Source organism: Heptranchias perlo, chromosome 18, assembly GCF_035084215.1.
Source record: "Heptranchias perlo isolate sHepPer1 chromosome 18, sHepPer1.hap1, whole genome shotgun sequence".
Lineage (NCBI taxonomy): Eukaryota > Metazoa > Chordata > Chondrichthyes > Hexanchiformes > Hexanchidae > Heptranchias > Heptranchias perlo.
In genome coordinates, this window is record NC_090342.1 from 45,208,314 (window position 1) to 45,233,995 (window position 25,682).

General features: G+C 41.1%; 1 protein-coding gene across 1 annotated transcript in view; it reads right to left on the bottom strand.

Moving 5' to 3' along the window:
* LOC137334825 (zinc finger protein 800-like) overlaps window positions 1–25,682 on the bottom strand; it is a 109,841-nt gene that overhangs the window by 21,875 nt on the left and 62,284 nt on the right. The window contains exons 2-6 of the mRNA XM_067999830.1: window positions 12,056–12,129; window positions 10,084–10,164; window positions 4,751–4,865; window positions 3,283–3,378; window positions 1,322–1,465 (exon numbers count right to left, since the gene is read on the bottom strand). Of these exons, the coding sequence (XP_067855931.1) occupies window positions 1,322–1,465; window positions 3,283–3,378; window positions 4,751–4,865; window positions 10,084–10,122 (394 nt within the window). The 5' untranslated portion in view covers window positions 10,123–10,164; window positions 12,056–12,129. The remainder of the gene's footprint in view (window positions 1–1,321; window positions 1,466–3,282; window positions 3,379–4,750; window positions 4,866–10,083; window positions 10,165–12,055; window positions 12,130–25,682) is intronic.

A 25,682-nucleotide genomic window follows, 5' to 3' on the forward strand; every position in this document is an offset into this window, starting at 1 on the left:
ACAACATTAAAGCATACTGGTTTAAGTATGATTTTTCCTATAGTGTATTGCTTGCGAAAACTTTTGGAAGATTAAGCAGGATATGGAAGGCTAAATATATTATGGTAAAAACAAGATTTTATGAAGTGATGGTTATCCCCATATTATTGTACGGATCTGAGTGTTGGAATATGAGAAAAGTTGATGAGCGAAAGATACTAACAGCAGAGATGAGTTGGTTGAGAGGAATACTGGGAGTGTCCAGGATGCAAAGAATCAAGAATGATATAATAAGAACATGATTTGGACAAGAAACAACGCTGATACAAAAGAGCCAAAAAAGATGTCTGCGATAGTTTGGTCATATTTCAAGAATAGAAACAGCTAGAATATCTTTCATGCCCTGCACACAGAAGTGCATGGAATAAGAAGCTGAGGAAGACCAAGGAAGTGCTGTATAGACAATGTCAAGAGTGACTTGTCACAGAAAGGGATAGAGATGACTGAAGCGACCAGTCTAGTTCAGAACCGACAACAATGGAGTGAATTCATTCGGCCCCATCATCGCTGATGAGCTGATGGATGGGAATTTAGTAATAGTAGTAGTAGTACTGGTATCGATACATTAAGTATGCCCAGTGACAACATATTAAAGTTAGACCCACTTCCACTAAGATGGCACAGTGGATTACCACACTAGCCTTTCAGCTTTGGGAACTGGATTCAGAACCAGGCCAAACTAATGGAATGAGTATCCCTTTTGTCCATTGGCTCCTGTGATCCAATATGAAATGTTTGTGCAGTCTCAATCCAATGCCCGGTTGGCATGGGCACAAAGCATGTCAATGTCAATTAGCAATGTCACTCAGAGTGGCGAAAGGATTGTTGGTGGAGGAGATGGAAAATGATGCCGCAGAGGGTGGGTCCGAGGTCCACCACCGAGGCAGAAAAGAGGCCGTTTTACACTTCAGTTAGTTAGATATTTGATGATGATTTGGAAAGGACAGCCTACCAAATCTCAAAGATTAAAAGTCAATCTGGCTACCTCTTATAGCACAAGGGAATCTTTACTGCTGCGAGGGTTTATCTGGTCTGTCACTACCAATGGGACATCAGACATGACTATTTAATGAAATTTTAATCTCTACACCATAAAACTCACATCAAGGGGATATAGATTTACCAAGTGAATATCAACACTGGACTTTAAAACACAGCCAGGAACAGAAAAAATAAGCATGCTTGCCTCAGGACCAGAGAAATTTGAGAATTAGGTAGTCAGAACTGGCCTGAATAAAAGGAAAATCTATACACCAGAACAAAAAAAAGGCTATAAACTTACTTTCATCCATCTTCAGACTCGGGAAGCAGTAAAACTCCTTATGTGTAATCAGATTGGGCAATCCTCTGAATAGACTGCGACACAGTTTGCATTCAAAGATGGTGTCCACCTCTTTCAGTAAAATATGTTTCAGTTGTGTGGTCCCTATGTGCATGAAATATCACATATATTCAATAGGGATTCCCAAATAAAGGTTCTTAAAGTAAAGGTTTTCTTAATAATATCAACATGTTATCACGATTATATTTATTCATTACTTTACATGTTTTTGTCAAAAATCAACATGAAGCAACAAGAGTTTTCTTTTAGTTGAATTAAAATTTTGTTAAAAACAAACTCAAAATTGAACAGAATATATGTGGTAAAACAGTTAATACTATGACAAAATGTAAAACTGCAATCACTTTCACTGCCTTGACTTGCATGGTATCAGCTTGCAGCAAAATTTGATATATTCTTAAAATAGCCATTGAATTTTACAGTGTATTCTTAAAATAACCATTGAAGTTTACAGTGCGAGTGCTGGAAGATGAGGAGAAGTGAGGACAGCGGGGAGAAGTAGAACTAAGCGTTCCACTGAGTGACAGATTGAGGGTTTAAATTTAACTTCTGTTCACGTTGCAGATAATGATAGGACATTGACACTTAGATTTGGATTACACTGGGCTCTATAGGGGTGACTCTGCAATTCCATGCATCCAGTCATGCTTGCAGGGAGCACAGTTCTTAGATAGGAGTAGAATCATAGAAAACTTACTGCACAGAAGGAGGCCATTCAGCCCATCGTGTCCATGCCAGCTGAGAAACGAGCCACCCAGCCGAATCCCACTTTCCCGCATTTGGTCCCTAGTCCTGCAGGTCACGGCTCTTCAGGTGCACATCCAGGTATTTTTAAATGAGTTGAGGGTTTCTGCCTCTACCGCCCTCTCAGGCAGTGAGTTCCAGACCCCCACCACCCTCGGTGAAAAATTTTTTCCTCATTTCCGCTCTAATCCTTCTACCAATCTCTTTAAATCTATGCCCCCTGGTTATTGACCCCTCCGCTAAGGGAAATAGGTCCTTCCTATCCACTCTATCTAGGCCCCTCATAATTTTGTACACCTCAATCAAATTAGTACAACACTGTGGCCCCAATTCTCCAACATGAGCTTCCTGCTGGATGTATAAGACTGCAGAATCACCCCTTATAACTCATGTTAGAAACTTGATGCTATAAATTTGGAGGTTTTGGCAGTGTTTATAAAAATATTACTGTGCTAAACCAATCATTAAAAGGTGAAATTGATACAATGATACCAACATTTATTTTCCCTTTTAAAAACACGTTACTTTTTTTGGCAAGATTTCATTTTTAACTGCAGTTAATGCGTATTCTTATCAATGAGAGACGACCGCTGCCAGGTGGTCTTGCATTGGTGCACATTTGCCCATTTTAAACTGTACATCTGGTGACAGACCAGCATTCAAGAAGATGCCACACTGACACTGAAAGAGCAGTGTGAAAGCACCACTAAAAGTCCCTATGGCAGAGGCAACATACGAAATTCATGGGGCCACCTTTTCCATAAATACATATTACAAATAATGAGCGAGTCATGGATTTAGAATGAAGACTTAATGCCATACAAGTAGTATGAAAATTTAATAATTTATAGTCAGCCATTATATTAAAAGAAACACCCTCTTACTGTCTCAGTTAGAATTAAGATAGCAGTCAGAAAGGGAGTAGACATTCCAGTTGCAATGTCATCACTCACTGGAGTGTGATAAATTCGATCTGTCTCATTTTACTTATTCTTTGCTTCAAACCATTAATGAAAATGGACAAGATTATTTTGTTCAATTAAGTCCATAATGGGCCATCAGAGTAATCAGTTATTAAAGTAGAGACACGTTTTACTCTGCGGAACAATCTTGAGGAGACAGGAGTCAAAGATCCATCAGTAACAATTTCTCTGTACCTGTTCGGAAACACTCAATGATTTGCTGAATTCCTGATTTTGAAGTTGGAAGCTGCTGTTGTAACAAAGGAGGGTCTCCTGGCTCCTGTGTGTAAGCTGTAAAGTTTATATATAAAAAAAAGAGCAAAGTGACACTGGGACATAGAAATATGGTCGACACTTCTTGAACACACGATACTGTGTTAATTGTATCCATGTGATATCAATTAGTGTTAATTGTATTCAGGTGGTGTGCATCAATTGGGGCTCTCTTGTATCCATATATGAGTGTGCTTATCTGGAGTATGTAAGGAGAATCTCTGAATAAAGATTGCAAGCAACTAAATACCAGGCTCTAGTATTCTATCCTTCACCACATGGCCATCCAATTTTAACAACCGGATCAAATCTACTTCACATCCAAGGTAAAATCACACTGTGCAGTATTAGTAACAAACATGTTAAAACATTCGTACAAAATTCTTTTGTCAACTCTTAACAAAAGATGTGCACCCAGTTTCTTCCTTCTATCAAATTGGCACAAGAATTTTATGCAAACCCGATAACCTGTTCATATGCCTGTTATCGCGCAGCATAATTTCACCCCAGTAATTGTTCAACATTAAAATATACTAGTCTCAAACAATGATGATAAAAATGATCTCCCACGGTGTTGCATACAATAGCTTAGATGCCACGCTGCTTCATAATGACAGGAATGTAACACCATGCAACGCACAATGTATTATGTTGCTGCTGAGGTGAAAATGTTTTCAAGATGGACCGTTCCCTTAAGGCCATAAAGTCTAATTGCTGTAAGTAAACACCGCAATTATACTCTGATTGACCTCCAACTATTTGCTAAAGGAAGTTTCAGATTGGAAAGTTCTTGTAAAATTCTGCCTCAATGTCGGAAAAAAACAGCATGGAATGATTGCATTTTTAATTCTTTTAGCACTTGGACATTTGGTAGGCGTCAAAACACTTATATTGATAGATATATTTTTGCTTGTTTCAGATATGTGTGCCTAGGATGTTGCTGTTAAGTGTTTACTTTTAAAAGAAGCAAAATAATCTTTACCAAATAAACACTATCACAGCAAGCCACTTTAATATTTGGACACTGCAGTGGATTAAAACTACTACTTGTCTTAAAGGGAAATGAATCACATAATCTTGAACATTGCTAACGGTTTGTGGGTTGGTACCTTTTGTGACAGTGATGCTTCAATTTAGCAATGACAAAGACAGCAATGGCAGGACTGCAGTGTGTGCCCCAGAACTACCTCCCAGGTGGGCCTCCAAGAGGCTGGACACGAGTACATCACCAATTCTATGGTACAGATCTGTTGCCTGTTGTCAGCCACATGTTACAAAGAAGGAGGGGAGGGGTTATCAGATGATACTACACATGAAGGAGAACTTTGGTGATTCCCACTGATTCTTAAATTAATTGGTGAAGCCTATTTGCAAAGACATTTCAAAATACCTGGTTCACAGCAGCCATGATGGTGGTGGTCTGTCTGGCAACATTTGTCCCTCACCAGCGTTTTTTGAATTCGCAACCTATTTTCTTCAATATCAGTTTCACTCCGACTATTATACTAAAACAAGCAATACAAAAAGAGAGCAAATTTTACAAACCATGAAATGTTTCATCACATCTAGATATTCATTATAAAATTGCTCAGATCTGATATTCCTCAAAGTTTTTATCTTGAAAAACAGAGTTTTGGCTGACCCAAGGGGCAAGCAGGTAAACGCAACCCCAGTGTAGCATTAAGCCACATACCAGAAAGTCCCAGGTTTGAACCCCCATCTGTGCCAATTTCGCTAATGTCGGCTGGGGCAGCAGTTGGAGTGCTATGTTTGCCTCAGCATCAAGGGAGGAGAAAAATCAGCCAGGTTTCTGATCCCCATCCAGTAATTCCCACCGGAAAGTGTGGGTGTGGACATCAGATGAGGACTGTGCTTGATGATGATTCCCTTATGGTTAAACAGCCTATTACTCACTGTCTAAGATCAATACCGGAGGGGCTTCTTGTGTCCCTGGAATCAAAACTCAGCAACACTCTTCAAGAGAAGATAGGAAGAAAAGAATCAGAGGGGAGATGAGGAGACATTTTTATGCAGCGAGTTGTTATGATCTGGAATTCACTGCCTGAAAGGGTGGTGGAAGCAGATTCAATAGTAACTTTCAAAAGGTAATTGGTTCAACCTGAAGCCGGAGAGGTGGAAGGAATTCGTGGCAATGGTACGGAGTTTGTGGCAGGGGCTTCCATCCTCCCAATGTTTAACTCGAGGAAATTGTAGCTCATCCAAGACTGAATGGGTGGAGAGGTGGTGCTGGGTGTCATCAGTGTACACGTGGAAACTGACCCTATTTCTTTGGATGATGCTGCTAAGAGGTAGCATGTAGATGAGGAAGGAGAGGGGGCCAGGCATAGATCCTTGGGGGACTCCAGAGATAATGGTGTGGAAGCAGGAAGAGAAACGAGTACTGGAGCTGCTCTAGCTATGATTGGATAGGTAATAGTAGACCCATCTCCCCTCCCAACCCCCAGTTTATTGGTCAACCATGGCCTAAAAAATTGTCTCCTGCTGCGTTCTATAAGCTGGGCCACTCCGGTACTGCTGGTACAGTCCTTCAAGTAGTACACTAGGTTTTTGAACTAACTTGTGCACCCAGACCACAATTTCCAAATTGAAATAGAATAGCCCAGTAATTCCAACTGATAAAGCAGCTACAAGTTGGGGTTCACACGGCCATTAGTCATTCAAACTGCCTTGGGTGAGTAGTGTTAGTTCCCACTCAGGCTGCCAGAAACTAACAGTCAGCTAACTCCTTCCCCCACTTAAATCACACCTCCAACTGATGGCACATAAGTCCACAACCCCAGATTATGCTCCTTTATGGTTGGCGGCCAATGTCGAGTGCTACAGACTGGAAGGGGAGGAGGTGATCTCACGTAATGCGCCATGGAATCTGTTGAAAATAGTCAGCTATTTAGAAGTGTCAATACTCTACTCAGAATAGGTTCTGAAAACTAGTGTAAACGAGGTTCGATCATCGATGACAAGTTGTTCTAATTTAACAAAACATCTCACCTTATTCATATTGGGGGGAATTACGGACACGAAAGGAAAATCCGGCGGGGTGTTTAACGGGCGGCCAATCCGATGTCGCCCATTTTAGGCCCCCGTCCAAGTTGGAAGTTCCAGCGATTGTCTACTTACTGTAATATCTCAAACTCAGCCGACTCTCACAATAAATTAACGTAATAAATTATACAATGTGTGACCGTCTGTAATTTTCTCATCCTGGTGGCATATCCTCTCTTGCTAGGTCCCTCCTCCCCACCCAATCATGTTTCTCGTGCATCTGTGATCAATTACAGTGTAATCTTTTCAAAGGTTTTAATGGAGCAGCACCACTGGTGATGCAGGTTACAAGAGCACTCTATCCAAGAGCAGAGCGAGCATCTCAGCTGCAGTAAATGTTGAGAGGATATGAATAACGAGGGGCTTAATGGTTATTGATTTGTGTTACATTTAAAAACCCATTTGTGGCACTAGGCAGATCAAGAAACCTATTCTCCTCTCCCTCCATTTAACCCCACGTTTGTTTTACAGTTTGTCACAAAGGAGGATGGAGTTGCCAGTATATAATTACTTTTTAGGTGGTGCACCTGCCCATTAGAAATGGAAGATGGGATTTTCCTCTCCCGCAGCGACGGTCAGCCTAATATTCCCAGCAGGGTTTCCGTCAGGGCCTCAGAGGTTGGAAATGGTGGAAAAATGTAAACGAAAAGGCGTGAAACAACACAGCTGTGCTGGGGGGGTCTTGACATCACTGACGCAAATGGTAGCCAACTGAAAAGAACACCGTAAAATCCCACTCCCTGCCAGCCTAATTCGGGTTTGGTTAGTTTGAGTTTTAAAGTTGCAAGCTTGAAAAAAGAATGCAAATTTGCAACAGGATAACCCTCCAGAGTGCTTGTCAGGCATGTAAATTAATGATTTTTTAAAAAACGTTTATTGAAAAAGAGAAACTGAGTGGTGCAGCGAGTTAGACACTGGTCTTTCACTTCTACGTCCTGGGTTCAAATCCAGCCTCCTCCAATAGGATAAAAGTCTTCTCTGTCTGGCTGTAAAGGGTTTTACATGAAATGAATTTGGACAGTCTCACTCCAGTTCCCAGTGGGCATGGTACAGACAGTACAAAACTGTCCTATATTCAGGACTAATTGGCAATGCCACTTAAAGAAGCCCCAGGATGGTACATGGAAGAATTGTCACACTGGTGCAGCAGGGTTGGGGCAGGGTAGAGAGAGATTTACTCTGCATCTGGGTGTGCTACACCTAACCTGGAAGTGCATGATGTTGGCAATGGGTGCCAGAAATGGGAAGAGTTCCAATCCCTGGCAATAACATACCTCATCTTGATGAGCATTAAAAAGTAGGAAAATGAAAATTTGATTTGCATTCAGATCCAACAAATGAGTTTTTCAAATTTGAAAAAAATACTGTTCTGTGTCCCTTCATTTTGGGAAAAAAGACTCCTGACCTAATACAACACTGTGTGGAACCATTTTCTTCCATAGCCAAGATATCCCACTGCACCAATACACGATAACTGAAGGCAAATTATTGACCTGGTTAGGAGATTGGTTAGGTGGTAGAAGACAGAGAGTAGGGATAATGGGTATGTACTCGAATTGGAGAGAAGTGACTAGTGGTGTCCCACAAGAATCTGTGCTGGGGCCTTAACTATTCACTATATTCATTAAAGACTTAGATAACACAATAGAGAGCCATATATTCAAGTTTGCTGATGACACAAAGATTGGTGGCATAGTAAGCAGTGTAGATGGGAGCATAAAATTACAAAGAGACTTTGATAGATTAAGTGAGAGGGCAAAACTGTGGCAAATGGATTTCAACGCAGGGAAGCGTGAGGCCATCCATTTTGGATCAAGAAAGGATAGATCCGAGCCTTTTTTAAATGGTGAAAAGCGAGGAACAGTGGAGATCCAAAGAGATTTAGGGGTCCATGTACACAGATCACTAAAATGTAGTAGTCAGGAACAAAAAATAATCAAAAAGGCTAATGAAATGTTAGCCTTTATAACTAGAGGGCTAGAATATAAAAGGGAGGAAGTTCTTCTACAGCTATACAAAGCCCTGGTTAGACCACATGTGGAGTACTATGTACAGTTCTGGGCACCAGACCTTAGAAAGGATATACTGGCCTTGAAGGGATGTGGCGCAGATCCACCAGAATGATACCAGGGTTCCAAGAGTTAGATTATGAGGAGATATTACATAAACTAGGCTTGTATTCCCTGGAATATAGACTGTTAAGGGGTGAATTGATTGATTTTTTAGGATTTTGACAGGAATTGATAGGGTAGATAGAGAGAAACTTTTCCCACTGGTGGGGGAGTCTAGGACAAGGGGACATAACCTTAAAATCAGAACCAGGCCATTCAGGAGAGAAGTTAGGAAACATCTTTTCACGCAATGGGTGGTAGAAGTGTGGAACTCTCTCCCAAAAAAAGCAGTGATGCTAGCTCAATTAATAATTTTAAATCGGAGATAGATAGATTTTTGCTAGCCATGGGTATTAAGGGATATGAAGCCAAGGCGGATGGATGGAGTTAGGATACAGATCATCCATGATCACACTGAATGGCAGAACAGGCTCAAATGGCTGAATGGCCTACTCCTGTTCCTATGTTCCTAATCCAGAGAAATACTTTTACTATCGGATAACATTTATTTGTCTGGTGGTGTGAAATGTTACTTTGCCAACTTAGCTTGTAAACAAGCCCTCGGAACACTATGGCTTATGGCACTGGCACACCACTTAATAAAATTCAGTCCCTGGTTAGAATTGGACTTTTTGTTTTTCATTATGTTTTATAAATATTACCATAATAACACTTGTAACAGATAATCAGTTATTTAACCCTTCGGCAAAGCTCAAATGTTAATTCAAAGAAAAATGCAATTGATAAGGAAGTTATTGGAGGAACTGTCTTCAAATTTGAATGAATCCTTTTTTGCATTCAGTGGCCTACCTTACAGCTGGGACAAAAACAACAGAAGGCAGGGAAGACTGAATCTCACCAAAACTGATATTCAAACTCATAAGGGGTAGAATTCCTTTGTGTGCTGAATTACAAACAGGCTTTTGATTTCACTATCAAACAGAGGAAACCTTCCATCGATCTTTGTAGCTGGGAGCTCATAACTTCAGTACTGAAGACTGAACTATCTCATAGCGTTGCACCTAAAATCAGAACCAAGCCCAGAGTACAGGTTTCGTTGTTTACATGGCCCTTTCTTCAGTCTCTCATCCCCATTCCTTTTCATCTCCCAGATTAAGAATGACTTTTCGGCCTTTCTGTGTCATGGACTATTCCTCGGCGGAATTGCACGCAACCTTTGCCAAGGCTGCTGCTAAGGCTACTTGGCACCAACTGGCTCACCCTGTAATTTTCTCTGCTTTGTCAGGAAGAACCATGACCATACTAAGTTCCTCCCAAGGAACAAAATGAGCTGGGACCATGAACTTGTTGAATGGAGAGTCACAAGCACAAACCACTGCTCTATGCCTCATTTTTACATGGGCCTTTTTTACTCTCCACGTTTAATCGCCAAGGATAAATCTGTTATGAAAAGTGATATTTTGGCTTCTAAATTATTCCTAAAATGCTTGGGTCCCTGAATACATATTTCAGACGCTGATACTTGCTGTAGATCATTTTATTAAACCCGACACACAATAGATTTTGATAGGAGCAGCTTCAGATTTACCTGGTTTCGCTTCCGCAGTGCAGCATTTGTTCTATCCATCGCCACAAGACAGCAAATTTATTTTGAAGATCCGCGTATGACCTGTCAAACAAAAAGTCCAGAAGTCACGCTGGTGACTGTTTTACCATGGAGTAAAATATAATTAACTTATTAATTCTTTTAAAATATGCTATCGCTGTTCAAAATATATACCATAAGTGCAAAAGAAAAATACATTCTCATTTTACAAAAAGCTTGTTAGTTTTGGGATGAGATGGGGTTGAAAGTCCATCTTTAAACAAAAAAAAAGGAACAATGCCTATGGTTTTTCCAGTAATTAGTGACCCGCTAACAAAATCCTGGGAACATGGTTTTGGAATGTGCTAGTTCGTCATTGATTGCAAAGAGAACGTGCATTTTGCCATTTTTCAATACAAGGAAGTTTGCTCCACACAACCAATATTGTCAATACTAAACCTGGAATTCTTCCCGTATTCTGGCCGACATTCTCCCCCAATAAATACCAGCAAAAGCAAAAACCACAGATAAATTACTAATTCGTCCTATTGCTATTTGAGGGACGTTGGTGGCAGTGTGGCTGCTGCATTTGCCCACATACCAACAGTCACTGAACTCTGAAGAGAAAGTCACCAAGTAAGGCACTTTCAGATGCTTCAAAAACAGGTTAAGGCCCCATCGCTGGGAATTTCCTTGGGGTCCTCCCTATCGACCGCTGTAACTTTGACAGAAAGATGGCAGAATAAACAGTGTAAAAAGGGGCTTCTGCTGATCTTCCATCGAAGTTACAATGGCTGATCAGTGGAACGACCAAGGAAATTCTGGCGTGTACAAGTGGAATCTTTATTTAAACAATGCTTATAAAATCAAGAAAGGAGGTTGTTATTTCTACAATAATTATGGTTTACATGATTGTGAATTATGAGATGTTGCTTCAAGGAACAGATTGTAAGATTACTTTTGGTGTACACACTAACTCATGAGATTTGCCAGAGATTATTCCCCACTCCCGCACCCCACTCCTAATTGGTAAACCTGCTCACAGAGGCTGAAGGGAAAGGACATACTGCCAGCCTTATGGTGGAGTCTTGCAGCATTACAAGCTGCATTTCTCCAAAGTGGCACGCAGCAAGATAGAGTTAGCGCAGGATAGAGGGGTTGTGTTATTGAGCATCTATTAAAATAGCCCCCCTATCAATTTTAAAAAAGGTAACTTCGGCCTACAAGCTCCATTTTTTAAACCATCAAAACTGATTTGTTATACTCTGCAATGGTGGGAGGGTAGAAAGTACCTGTGAACGAAAAGGCACTCCCTCATAAACACCACAAAGTAGGAGAAATCATGAACTAAAGGGGGGAGACTGCAACCTCTGCTGCAGTCCCTCCACATCCACCCCCACCCAGTACTGATATTGTCCTGGAGCACTGGGATTGGCAACCGGGACTATGAAGGATGCTTGTCCCTGCTTGATTATAATGAGAGCTTCCCAAAGAAGGACTTGGTGCACACATTACCCAAGCAAGCTTTCTCAGACAGGAGACTGGACAAGGCTCATAACAACCTGAAAAGCTGGAATTTCTCCTTTGAGGTAGAAAAAAATACACAATAATTTATTTTAAAGTGTCTGTTGAATGGGAAAGTACTTGAGAGTATTGTGCGCTCCTACCCTGTCCCTCCAGAGTACTGCTGCACCAACTTTTTATGCAATCTCAGCATGGTGTTGAAAGATCAGTCGCTTCAAATCAGTGCAGTAAACCCAGACAAACACTGTAGTTCAGCTCATTAGCTGTGTGAAACATCACATCAAATTAAAGGAGAACTCGGGGAAAAGTGTGGCCCATGAATTAGCATTAACAACATCTACAGAGTTCTGTCATATTCTTCATACCATGTAATCTTTGCAGGATGACTGCACTTCATGTGAATGCAGAGTTCCCTAATGAAATAAATATATAAATGATTCTACTTATTTACCAAGAATGTTAGGTGGGTCCGTGGACGTTGAGTATTTACTTTTCTCTGCAAATTAGTCAGTATTTCTTGTTCACCTGTTAATAGAAAAGGGAAAAAAAAACACATCTTTGTGAATTAAAATTGATTAAACTGTTGATATCTGCAACTGTTAAAATTTACTGTATATACTTGCATACAAGACTTGAAATGTCCCAAATGGGCCCAACCTGGCAGAGGAATTTCTCCAAAGATGGTGGACCCAGCATCATGCCCAGTGCAGTTCTATCCACTCCTGCCCTGCTGCTGCTCCCTCAGTGCCTGTATACTTAAGTGCCAATTTCCCCTCTCTTCGGCCAACCTCACTCCAGCAATGGGAACCAGAATAGGTGTCACGAGGGAGAGCTGCTGCTCAAATATCGTAGCTGGAGGAAATTAAGGCTGACATGAGAAGCAGCAGAGAGGAAACGTTTGTGCGCACTCCAGCCAATATGAAGGTGAGAATTTTGAAGGACAGAAACTTGAATGTTGACCCTCATCTTATGTGGGTCATAGATTTTTCACAGCTTTTTTTTTTAGGTGGAGTTTTCAGGGATAGTCTTAAATGTGGGCTGTCTTATGTAAGAATATCAATGGTACTACTTAATGTACCTGAACAGTATTCTGGGGGAGGAGGGAAGAAGACACATTTTGAAGAAGAATTTGACTATACCATTAGTTGCATCAGACAAAATACACAACTAGAGCTCCAATTCAAAGTTCTTGTTTTAACAGTAAATGGAGATTTAAAATTTTACATCTGATGAGCTACAGGGCAGTAGAGTTTTATTTTTCAGATAAAATTACAAGGCAACATTCAAACAAACATTATTTTGGAATAATAACATGTGTGACCCAACATGCATTGAGGTGCTACACACAGGACGGAGCTCAGGCATGAACTGTTGGTAGGCCGGATCATTTATAAACAGCCTCAAATGTTTTAAGTACTGTGGCAGAATCACATTCATTAAAGGAAGGCAAAAAGACAATGGGGTCGATTTTAGGGTGGCCGAGCGGGTGCGTTGGGGGCGGGGGTCTCGTAAAATCGGGGAATCCTGGAGTGGGTCCGGAGCCCAGCTCCAACCCGCCCACTTCCAGGTTCTCCAGTGACGCGTTCCGGTGCGCGCGCAGCTCCTGCACGCGGGACTCCGACCGGCAATTAAAGCCGGCGGGATGACAATTTAAATACTTACTAACCTAGCTGAGGTACTTGACAGACCTTATTGACAGGAGATTTTGGCAGGGGTGCAATTTTCATGGATCCTCAGCGTGATTCCCGTGCTGTGGGAAACACTCCCTGTTGGAGCAGACGTGTTTCAGTCAACAGACAGTGGGAGATGCAAAGGATTTTTTGACAATCGGGGGGAATACCTCATTTATTGCAGCAGGGCACTCTGTCACTTCAGACAAAGTTTTGGCTGCAACACCTTGGTCTTTCCGCTCAAAATTATTAATTTATACCCTAAACTCTGCTGTGCAATCACATTTACCTATTTTGCGGACCCCCTCAAACTCACACCATCAGGATGGGGTGGGGGGGGCGCCATAGCTGCATTCATCACTTCATCCGAGGACGAGCAACATCACCAGACTCGTCCACCTCTGCCACGTGGAGCTCCACAACAGTTCTGCACCACAGGCGCCTGCACAAAATAGTCGTGCAACTGCACATACACCCACTGTAGGATGACCCAATGGGTGGCATCAAGTGTGGGTGTTCATGGAGAACCTCATGAAAGGGACTTATTGCACAAGCCAGTTAAGAATGGCCAAGACGTGGCAGTAGTGGTGATAATATAATATTTAATGTGAGTTGAACCAAAATCAAATATAAATAAAAAACATGACAATCCGACAAACACCCTTGTGCATCCCCTTTGTGCTCACGAAACCTTTGCCTTACACTTCCTACTACTCATACATGATGCATCCCCTGTGGCTGCAGCAAAGGTACTGGCAGGTTGGGTGAGGGTGACCGTGAAAGAGATGTACCAGAGGGTGAGTATGAGACAGAGCCATGAGATTGTATGAGGATTGGGTTGAATGGTAGTGGTGGGATGAGTACTGGGGAGGTGAGTAAGTGCAGGTAAGTTGAGGATGAGGTTTGAGTGGGTGTGAGGGGTGATGTGATAGAGTAGTGTTGGCAGTGCAGAAGGAGTTGTGGGGTGGGGGCAGTGATGTGGAAGACTGAGTGTAGGAGAATGAGCAAGTGTGCTCACTTTGGCTGACCTATTAGGTCATTGATGCGCTTCCTGCACTGGATCCAGGTGCGGGATATGTTGCTGATGCTGCTGACCTCCTCTGCCACCTCGAGCCAGGCCTTCTTGGTGGCAGAGGCAGGTCACTTCCTCCTGTCTGCTGGGTAGAAGATCTCCCTCCTCCTCCTCACCCCATCCAGTAAGACCTGGAGTGAGGCATCATTCAACCTGGGAGCAGCCTTTCCCCTAGTCTGCTCCATGCTGTAATTTTGGCTGTTTGCTGCAGGAGCAGCATTGGAGGACTGCCCTTTAAATAGGGCTCCTCCAGCTGACAGCCTGTGATGCGGGTGCGCAGTCCACCCACTGCGCAGGTTTCCAATGGGAAACCCGGAAGCCAAGGTAAGTGGCTTCAATTTACTCGCGATCGCGTGGGGAACCCACCGATTTTACTGGGCGGGTTACCCACGTGCCCAGTCAACCCCCCGCTGCCAACCCGCCTTCCTGGTAATATCGGGGCCAATGTTTTTCAAGAGGCTGAGACTTCAACACTAACTGATGGATCTGTTGATGGAGATGGTTGTCTGGGCAACTGCTCATCAGCTTTCTGAGCCAACGTGACTAGTCCTCCAACAGGCCGGAGTGATCACTGTAAAACTACATGAAGGAGTACTTGATATCAAAAATACCTCCTCCACACTAAAGTTGTTCAAGGATTGAGAACTGACTGCATGATTGAAAATATCCACACGAGGGAGCCATTTACTGTAAAGGCTACCTTTAAAACAACTGAATGTTATCTACCAAACCTTCATAAATAAGTCACACGATGGACTTCTTCTATTTCAATATTTTGTTTTCTGTGTCAAAAATGTGAGATAGCTCAGAACATGGCCCAGGTTATCTACATAACTAAAATTAAAATGTGAGCAAAAGCTTAAACAAATAAAGCCTACTTTCCAATACCTGGGGGAGTTTTCATTGGCCTCAGCAGCTGGAGTACAAAAAGATGACACCATACGGTGAAATGAGGCCTGAATGGACAATAATTACACATCCACAGCTGGAAAGTAAATGCAGGCCCATGAACCGTGTCACCAACACAACTACACACTTCGATTTGAGCAACCTCTACCCCAAACAACATTAACCTATTCTCTATTTCACTGGCAGCTTTAGAATAATCAAACATTATACCCATGAGTGAATCACACATCTTTTCCCATGTTAAACATAAAGTTCAAAGTTAACCATAAACAGCTGAAATTCCTGTATCAAAAGGCTCTGTACCATCCTAAAAAAGAAAGGATTACTGGCAAGACTTCAATTTAGGGTCAGCTTAAAATAAAAGTTATACATTTCTTGTATTACATATATTTAATAAATGCTAATTTGAGAAATAAAAAGATGCATGGTTCAACAAAATCCACTAGACATCCCAATTCAGCAGTAAAAGAACAGTGGCTGAGGAGAATCGGCAGCACTGAAAAACCAACACTCCCAACATTGTCTGTTCCTACTGGCACCACAAGCTGTTAATTCAGATGGTGCAGGTCTGTCGTATCAGAATTAGCTGCTTGCTGTGTCAGTGTCACTGTCGCTGACTAAATAGTGAAAGCACACTGGTGTTTCTCACTGACTGAAATGGACAAACCAGCATATGAGAAACAATAGAAAATAATGAAATATACTTCCCCATGGCATCAAAACCTTGGAACTCTTACCTCCACCTTAAGTCTTCCTTTCTACAAACAACAAGCTTCACATTGATTCATTGATTCACATTCATAATGATTACTTATTGATTTGTTCCTATTTGCATCTCACTGTTTTCAACCTGCCTATTGTCTTGCACAATGGGTGCTGGTTGGTCACCAAGGTTTCTCAAAAAAAAACATAAATTGCAACCGGGCAAAAAAAAAAGGACAATTTAAAAAGGAACAGTCAGGTTCAACATAAGGTAACATACTTCAACATCGTAAACCTTCTGACATAAAAGTTTTAAGATTTATAAACTCTCATGGATGCACTAGTTTAGTGGATATGGTACTGGACTCGTAATCCAGAGGTCACAAGTTCAAAACCCACCATAGCAAGTAATTTGGGGTTGGCAACAGGAAAAGGGCAATGAAAGGTGGTGAACTGTCGTAGGGAGCGCGGTGGCTGCCGGTACGGTCGAGGCCTTCCGCGACCAGCGGGCACCGCAGGAACTGGAGTGTTTTGTGGGCACCAGGAATATTATAATTTAGTCTTGTAAGTTCCCTTTGTTTTGTTCAAAGTTATTGAAAAAAAAGAAACACATACAGGAGCTTACCCTGCCAGGCTACCAAGTCCTGTAACAAGACCAACTCCATGTGCACTCTTGGTTGACATTAATGAATTTCTATATTTTTTTAGAAGAGATTACTGTCCTATGTATTGTCTAATTGCCAGAAAGGACCATTTTCTGTTGAAAACATATACAACTTATTTTTTCTGTGCACGTCAGGCAATGGGCAATCAGACTGATCCCATGCCTTTTGTACTTTGACCATTATTTAGGATGCTTAAGTACAAGGTTCTAAACCTCATAATGGTTGTACTGCAATGTTTTGGGTTGTTTGGCCATACAAGAACTGGCTTGTTGTGGAGTGAAGTCTGAAGTAATTCATTTAAAGTTATACCAATCTATCGATGTACCAGGTAGGCCACTTCATTCACAATCAATGCGTTGAGGTACCAGTCTTTTATGATTTTACCTACCATTGAAAATTCTGACAGACCTTGTGAGTGTTCAAGAAGAAATTACAGGAGCGAACAGAAGTAGGCAAAGAATAAAAACTTTGTACTTCACAAAAAATTTCAAGTCAGGCAATAGAGCAAAGATCAGCTGATAGAATTAAATAAGCAGAGTCCGAAAATACTTCAGATTACTGTTGAGCAAAGTCTTCCCACCGTAACACATTGGAGTCTCAACACATGGTGACATGGAATGGGTAATATGCATGTTCATTCACATATTGAGTTACTTACCTCTCCAGTAGCACAGGAAAGTGCTACTGAAGATCAGACACTTCCTTACTGTAAGGGAGGAAGAGAATCAGAAAACAGCAGGCTGCTCTTAGGCACCTCTGACTGATCAGTTCCCAAAAAATATTGGACCAGGTGGTCTGCCAACTCTATGGGCAAATAGGTAGTACTTTAAAGAGATTTACCCTAAACAGACTGCTCAGACAAATGAATAATAAAGCAACTGATGAGAGAAAGAAAAAAACAATTTGCCTTTAAATAACGCCTTTCACGACCTCACAACTTCCTTCCCTAAGTGCTTTACAGGCAATGAAGTACTTTTGAAGTGTAGCCACTGTTATATTGTGGGGAAGTGTGGCAGCCAAATTGCAAACAGCAAGGTCTAAGACAGCAATGTGATAATGACCAGATGATCTGTTTTTTTTTAAAAAGTGATGCTGGTTGAACGACAAATGTTGGTCAGGACACAGGTAGAACTCCCCTGCTCTTCTCTAAATGGTGCTGTAGGACCTTTTCCATCCACCTCAGAGTCCAACTTCCCGAATTCCATCTTCGCTAATCTTCTCCAATCGTTTCCTACATGATACCTTGTCAACATCTTTCTGGAAGTCCATGCATACTACATCCGCTGCAAATTCCCCATCCACTATATACGTCACCTCCTCAAAGAACTGTATCAAGTTTGTCGAGCATAATCTTACTTTTTGAAATCCATGTTGGCTGCTTCTAATTTTTTCTTCCTGCAGATATTTACCAATTTCATCTTCAGTTCAAGATTCCAAAATTTTTCCTACCACAAACGTTAAACTAACTGGCCTGTACTTACCAAGTTAGCTCTCGTCTCGCTTTCTGAAATGAGTATTATACTAGATATTCTCCAATCCTCCAGCACTCATCCACTCAATAGAACCCTGAAATCTAATTAATAGGGCCCTCTGCTATTTCTTCCCCCATTTCCCTCAGGATCCTTGGATGTAGCCAGTCAGGTCCTGATACTTAGTCCTCCTCTTGCTTAGCTAACTTCTCTAATACTTTCCTTTTACTTATTATTATATCTTGCTTTGAACTAATTCAGGATTTACCTCTTCCCTGTCATTTTACAGTTTTACAGTTGTTGATAATTTTTTTTTTTTGAGAGTCTCTCTCTATACTCCCTCCTAGTGTTCTTTTTCATTCTCTTAACCTCTTTCCTTATTTTATCATATTCTCTCTCTTTTAACCACAGCATTCTTAAACTTGAAGTAATCTTCTTTTCTAATGGTGTATATTTATTCTGCATCTTTACAATCTCTTTTTTAAAAATATCGCATTGTTGATCGACAGTTCTGTGTGCCAATTTCTCTTTCCACCCCACCTCAACTATCTCATTCCTCGTCTTTCTAAAATTCACCCTATTCCAATCCACTGTCCATGTTTTTGTACTAAACTTTTCCCTTTATATTTGGACCTCAAACCTCATCTTATTATGGTTACTACACCTGAGGCGCTCCCCATATTTAACTCATCTACCTGATCTATTTGGTTACACACACATTTTAAGAATTCCATTCAATTTTCTCCATTTACTCCCTCCCTGTCCCAATCAATGAATGGCTAATTGAAATCTCTTAGAACAATAGTTTTTTTATTCCTACTCAGCTCCCTGATCAGTCGATACATTTCCCTCCCACAATTAGGGAGTCTGTAGTATAACCTCACTAATGTAACAATCCTTTTTTTTAATCTGATCGCTAACCCTAATGACACTGTCTGAATCTCTATCTTGTGGACACCAGCGCTCTCTACAGCATGTATTTTCCTCCTTCACCAATACTGCCACTCCCCCTCCTTTCTTACCTATTCTGCCCCTCCTAAAATTATAACAAGGTGTTTATTTTCCACTCCTGCCCAGATTGCAGTCAAGTTTATATTAGTGCTATTAAATCTAATTGCACCAGTTCAGCTCCCACCCTGAGCATTGCAATACATGCACTTTATCTTTGTTTTGTTTGAGGCTACGTCAATTGAAAATTTCAAAACTAAGATTGAAAGATTTTTGTTAGGCAAGGGTATTAAGGATTATGGAACCAAGGCAGGTGGATGGAGTTAAAATACAGATCAGCTATGATCTAAGTGAATGGCTAAACAGGCTCAAGGGGCTGAATGGCCTACTCCTATTCCTATGTTCCTTCCTTCCTTGTATTTAACACAGCTCATTTTTACTCAAGTTTTTTGTCTATTTGATTTTCCTTCTCTACTTCTGCATGATAGCACTTTTGCAATTTTTTTTTATTTGTACATTAACCTCATCTGTTTCTACTTTCTCTAATTGCTGTTGTTTTTCCTGCCCCCTTTCTTACTAATTCAAATAACCCCTCACTCCGCTATTTATTTGTTTTGCCAGTACTTTAGCTCCCTTACTGTTCACACATAGTCCATCCTTGCACAATAGCTCCCATCTTCCCAGAATTGGTGTCAATGCCCCATACAATCGAAACTGTCTTCCTGACACTACCCTTTTAGCACATGGCTAGGGGAGTAATCTAGAGATTACCACCCTTTAATTCCTGTTCATAAACCTTCTTTCTAATCGCCTAATGCAGGACTTCAGGCCTTTCCTTTCATATATTGTTGGCTCCCATTTAGACCATGATGACTGACTACTCTCCCTATCTTTCCAAGATCTTTTCCCGTCTTTCCGAAATGTCCCTTACACTAGCACCTAGGAGGCAGCAAAGCATCTGGGACTCAGTTCTATCTATAACTATATATATATATATATATATATATATATATATATATATATATAGATATAGATAGATAGATAGATAGATAGATAGATAGATAAAGTCCCAGTTTTGTTTCCCCCTGGGAAGACTAGAGATTAGCGACTGCGTCAAATTGCTTGCTAGGCACAAGCATGTTCTTTTCCTTCAGCCAAAATATGACTAGGAAATTCAAATTACATGTTAGTAGGACGTGGGTGATTTAAATCTGTATTTTGTTTGCAGTAGGTAACTCCACCTGATGGCTTTTAAAATTGATGGCATCACTATTTGAAATATTTTCAATTTAACCTCACTTGTGGATCGACTGCAAATTTCACCTGCCAAGTAAAATACTCTCATAAGGAACTGACAAATATATCCCTAAAGCAAAAAAAGTTCTAATATCTGACAAGAAAATTTAGTCAAAGTGCAGCAACTCATCACCACGAAGCACAACACGGTCAATGTGTGGTCTCTGTTGAATTATGTTGCACACTGACAATGCATTCACACTGCACAACTTTAGTACTGGTGAGAAACCGAAACCTCTTCACACCAACATTAAACGTGGAATGTAACCAGGTGTGAAGGCCTGAACTGATTCCAAAGCAAAGCAGAGTGAGAATCACTCCTCCAGGGGTCACACTCCACACAGGGGTTGGGTCCCGACTCTGAATTCAGGCTGCTTTCACACTATTATTGCCGTGGGGTCTGGGTGAAGTGAAACCACTTCTCAATGGTATAATTGTAGTGTAAATGCACCCCAAGATATACTTTAGATATCTATTTCAGATCAACATCCTTACATTATAATATACAACCCGCAGTCTCAAGTTATACTGTTGGTTGAACCTGAGTCACATTAAGCTCAGTGACAAAGGAGCACGACACAGAGCCTCCCTTCCTGAGTAGCAGCTACTTTACAACATCTACTTGCATTTATAAGCATCTTTAACATAGGAAAACGTCCCAAGGCGCTTCACAGGAGCACAAGATAAAAATTGAGACCGAGGCGAAGAAGGAAATATTAGGAGGGCTGACTAAAAATGTCAGGAAAGTGGAAGTGGAGTTACTAACACTGAAACTATTCCATGCTACGCCGGGTATTCTAATACAGTAGGCTGGAATTATGCTACAATGGTGCCTGCCCAAACTACACAGACTATCGACTAGATGTAGTCTCACATCTTCCAGCTTTAGTGCACTCATGATTCCGAACGATTCTGGAGATTTGCTGTAACTCTCATAGCAATGCCTATTGAGAACCATACTAATCAGTTTAATGCTGGATTCCCCATGGTTTTCCACTTTGATATAACTTCCACTCCAGTGCCACCTTCTGATATGGTTTCAGAGTGCCAGTGAACAGTATTGTTGAACAGCTGCCTGTAAAGTGCATTTCTCTTTTAATGCTTGGCTTTTATTTTCTCCCATTCCTTTTCAGCCCAAAGCCAGCTTTCGGTGCTCAGCTGTTTAAAATGCCAGTGAGTCCTGAGCAAGGCTCCACTCGAGTGTGTTGGGGTTTTAATTCTAGTGATAATTTGGCTTATTGCCAAATGGATCACTAACGGGATTCCACCGCACTCAAATGCGCTTTGCAGGATATCCCTTGAAGATTCCTCCTGCGGGAACACAAGGGACCCATGCGCCTGTGCTAAAAAAAAGTGGTCAGCCAGGTTCAACAATTCAGATCATCGGACGAGTATGAAGCGTAGTGAGTGAAAAAATTAAACAAAATAATGTAAGAGGCTAAGACAGAGGGGTAATCACTTAACACTGAAGTACATCTCTACGGTTACCTTCAGCTATAGCGTGACGCAGCTGTGGAACCTCAACAGAATCACATATGCAGCTGCAGAATAAACAGAGCTCAATTCAGCGCTTAGATCTGGATTCCACTGAATAAGCAAATTTATTCTCTGTATCTGCAGAAAACAGGTGGAAAACTGATGGATTTTTCTGCGCCTTTCTCCACTATTATAATTTATTGTCTGCATTTGTTACTTGAACTGCGACAACAATGCAAACTGCCCGCCAAATGTTTCAGTATTATTCAATCATGTTCCAGTTGCCCATTAATATTGACAAGAACACAAGAGATGCAAATAAAGACCGCAGAGAACACTGGTGACACTGGCTTTTGTGAAGTGCCGCACCCAAAAAAAAATAAGCTCTGATCGCATTTTACTGGAGAAAAAAAACTTGGTTACCTTATTCATAAAACTACAAACAAAGAGAGGGGGGGAAAGACAAGCCAATTTAAGGGAGGGGAAAAAAAAGAATCCCCAGCATTTAATTTTATTCATCTCGTGATCGCACTGTTCAGATTTTTTTCCACGGTTAATCAATCTGCTGATCATTATTGACACCAACTCTGAAGCATGAGGCCCGCACATCTGACATGAACACCACTTCATTTTCTTCACATTCATCTGCACACCTCTACATTATAAACAACATGCTTCATCAATTAAATGGTAGTGAATTACATTTCTTTTTTAAACTCAACTTTTTATAGTACAATATCATGGCTCGAAATATTACTGCTCACAAAATGTTAACTGTAATGCAATCAAAACTGTAGTGTACAAAAGACTCCCTGCCCCCCACCCCCAGTTAAGCATGACATGAAACGAAAGCCTGAAAAGTTAAACAATCTCACCATTTAATTTGTATTTCTAAAATGTCTTTCAAACTGTCCTTGCATTATGTTAGAGAGAGAAAAAAAATCTCAGCTCAAAACCGTCACTTCCAGTGTGGCCTTTTTCTAGAAAAAAAAGTACATAAGAATTTGGCAAACTGCCATTCTTTTATTTAAAAAAATTAAACACTGTTGAAAGTTCTCACTGTCTGCACTGTTGCACCATAATAAGCAAGTATGCTTGATGAATGGTATTATAAATTACACTGTATTCTGAAAAGAAAATGCAATCTTTAAACTCAGTTGAACTTAAAAAAATGTAATGACAGATCCCCAAAGCATCATCCTTCCTAAACATGCCAACTTGGGAAATTCAAATTTAAAAATTATTGTTAATAAATAGGTAGGTGTTGAACCCTGCACAGATCATTGTCAATGTTTGCACAAAATATGGTTTATATTCCAATTTCCTTTGGAAAATAAGTTCCAAGAAAGATAGTACAACATGGATGAAATTTATTTTGATCAGTAAAATTCATAAACCTGCAAAATGGAAAGTTCAAGGGCTCCATGCATATATTAAGGTTAGACTACAAGACAAATGTTGATTACCTTAAATCAGATTTTACTGCGCACAAGTTACAAGGCACATTTTGGTACTGCAACAAATTCTGAAATGTAATACCACATTATCGCATGTGTGTTTTTTTTTTACTGAACACCCACCATTAATCAGTAATAGAAAACCACTTCAGAACATCACTTTCTCAATGTGGGCTCTTATAAATATTCATACGAAGAACAGGTCACTATTTATATAAATACAATCCCACGCAAAAACATAACAATTGCTGAAGCTGATCATAAAAATTGGTATAGCATCACGATTTAAAAATGAATTGAATAGAACTGTATCAACATGAGACTGAAAAAATGTGGCTGATTTAGAATTCATTCAATTTATTAAATGATAGAATGTATTAAATTAGTATATATTACCCAGCATACTGTAATACCTTTAATGGACATACCTGCAAGTGCTGCCTAATCTATATGGCCCGATGAAATACAAAGGCTTTGTACCACTCAATAAAATACAAAATGGCCACCTTCGAATGAACTGCTATTAAGAAAGGGAAAAAGCCCAACTGTAAATATCCACAGGATAAAGCGTTAGGGAAATTCTGTATTAGTAAAATATTTTGAAGGCCCGTAAACCTATGATTTATGGGGGACTGGATAAAGAGGGGACAGTGACTTCTTGAGTCAAATTACGTTCTGACAGCACTTTCGTTAAAAAAAATTGTAATATAGTACTGGATTGTCAGATCTTTGTCAAAGCAGGTAGAGTGCATCAGCTACCAAAGCTCACCAACTCTTCTAACCAAGCACTGAGCTAAGAACAAAGCAGTTTTACAGCCACAGAAACCACAGCATCAAAACAACATTGCATCAACTTTTAAAGCCTGGGACTTGCACAAGGACTTAGCAGTGAGTCTGATGCATCTAGCCACTTTTGTGAAATGGGAGAGCCGTAATGTTGTTCCACAGAGTTCCCTTGCAGAATTAAAACAAGAGGCAGGTGTGGCAACACATAATCCTAACAGCTCAGTGCCAACACTCTCTCTTCTCGGAGTCAGAAAGTCATGGGCTCAAGCTCCATTTCAATACTTGAGCACATAACTTCGGCTGACACTTTAGTGCAGTACCGAGGGACTACTGCACTGTCAGAGGCACCCTCTTTCTGACAAGAAGTTAAACTAAGGCCCTACGTGCCTGCTCAGGTGGACAATCCTATGGCAGATTGCTCATGTTCATGCCCTGACTGCTTAGATGCTTTTGGTCCAGACCCTCTGGGTTTTGGAGCCCAGGAGAGCCGCTCCAAAGACTACTCCACCTACTCCTGTGCAGGAGCAGACTCAGCCACCTGGAGAGAACATAAGAACATAAGAAATAGGAGCAGGAGTAGGCCATTTGGCCCCTCGAGCCTGCTCCGCCATTCAATAAGATCATGGCTGATCTGATCCGAACCTCAAATCTAAATTCATGTCCAATTTCCTGCCCGCTCCCCGTAACCCCTAATTCCCTTTACTTCTAGGAAACTGTCTATTTCTGTTTTAAATTTATTTAATGATGTAGCTTCCACAGCTTCCTGGGGCAGCAAATTCCACAGACCTACTACCCTCTGAGTGAAGAAGTTTCTCCTCATCTCAGTTTTGAAAGAGCAGCCCCTTATTCTAAGATTATGCCCCCTAGTTCTAGTTTCACCCATCCTTGGGAACATCCTTACCGCATCCACCCGATCAAGCCCCTTCACAATCTTATATGTTTCAATAAGATCGCCTCTCATTCTTCTGACCTCCAATGAGTAGAGTCCCAATCTACTCAACCTCTCCTCATATGTCCACCCCCTCATCCCCGGGATTAACCGAGTGAACCTTCTTTGTACTGCCTCGAGAGCAAGTATGTCTTTTCTTAAGTATGGACACCAAAACTGTAAGCAGTATTCCAGGTGCGGTCTCACCAATACCTTATATAACTGCAGCAATACCTCCCTGTTTATATATTCTATCCCCCTAGCAATAAACGCCAATATTCCGTTGGCCTTCTTGATCACCTGCTGCACCTGCATACTAACTTTTTGATCTTCTTGCACAAGGACCCCCAGATCCCTTTGTACTGCAGTACTTTCCAGTTTCTTGCCATTAAGATAATAACTTGCTCACTGATTTTTCCTGCAAAAGTGCATAACCTCACATTTTCCAATATTGTATTGTATAGAGGAGGCAGCATTGCAGGTACTGGTTGAGAGGGGGGCAACGGGTGAGACCTGGGAGCGCTTTGAGTGGCGTCCCCACTTCCATGTCCCCTTTTGCCATCGTCCCACTCCTGGGCCAGGCCCACATCACTCCTACCGCCCTGCTGGACGACAGTGTGGTGGACACGTGTGATGTATTGGGAGGCAACTTCTAAAGTATCTGTCAGCCTCTTTAAGGAGGCAGAATGTTGTTTATCCA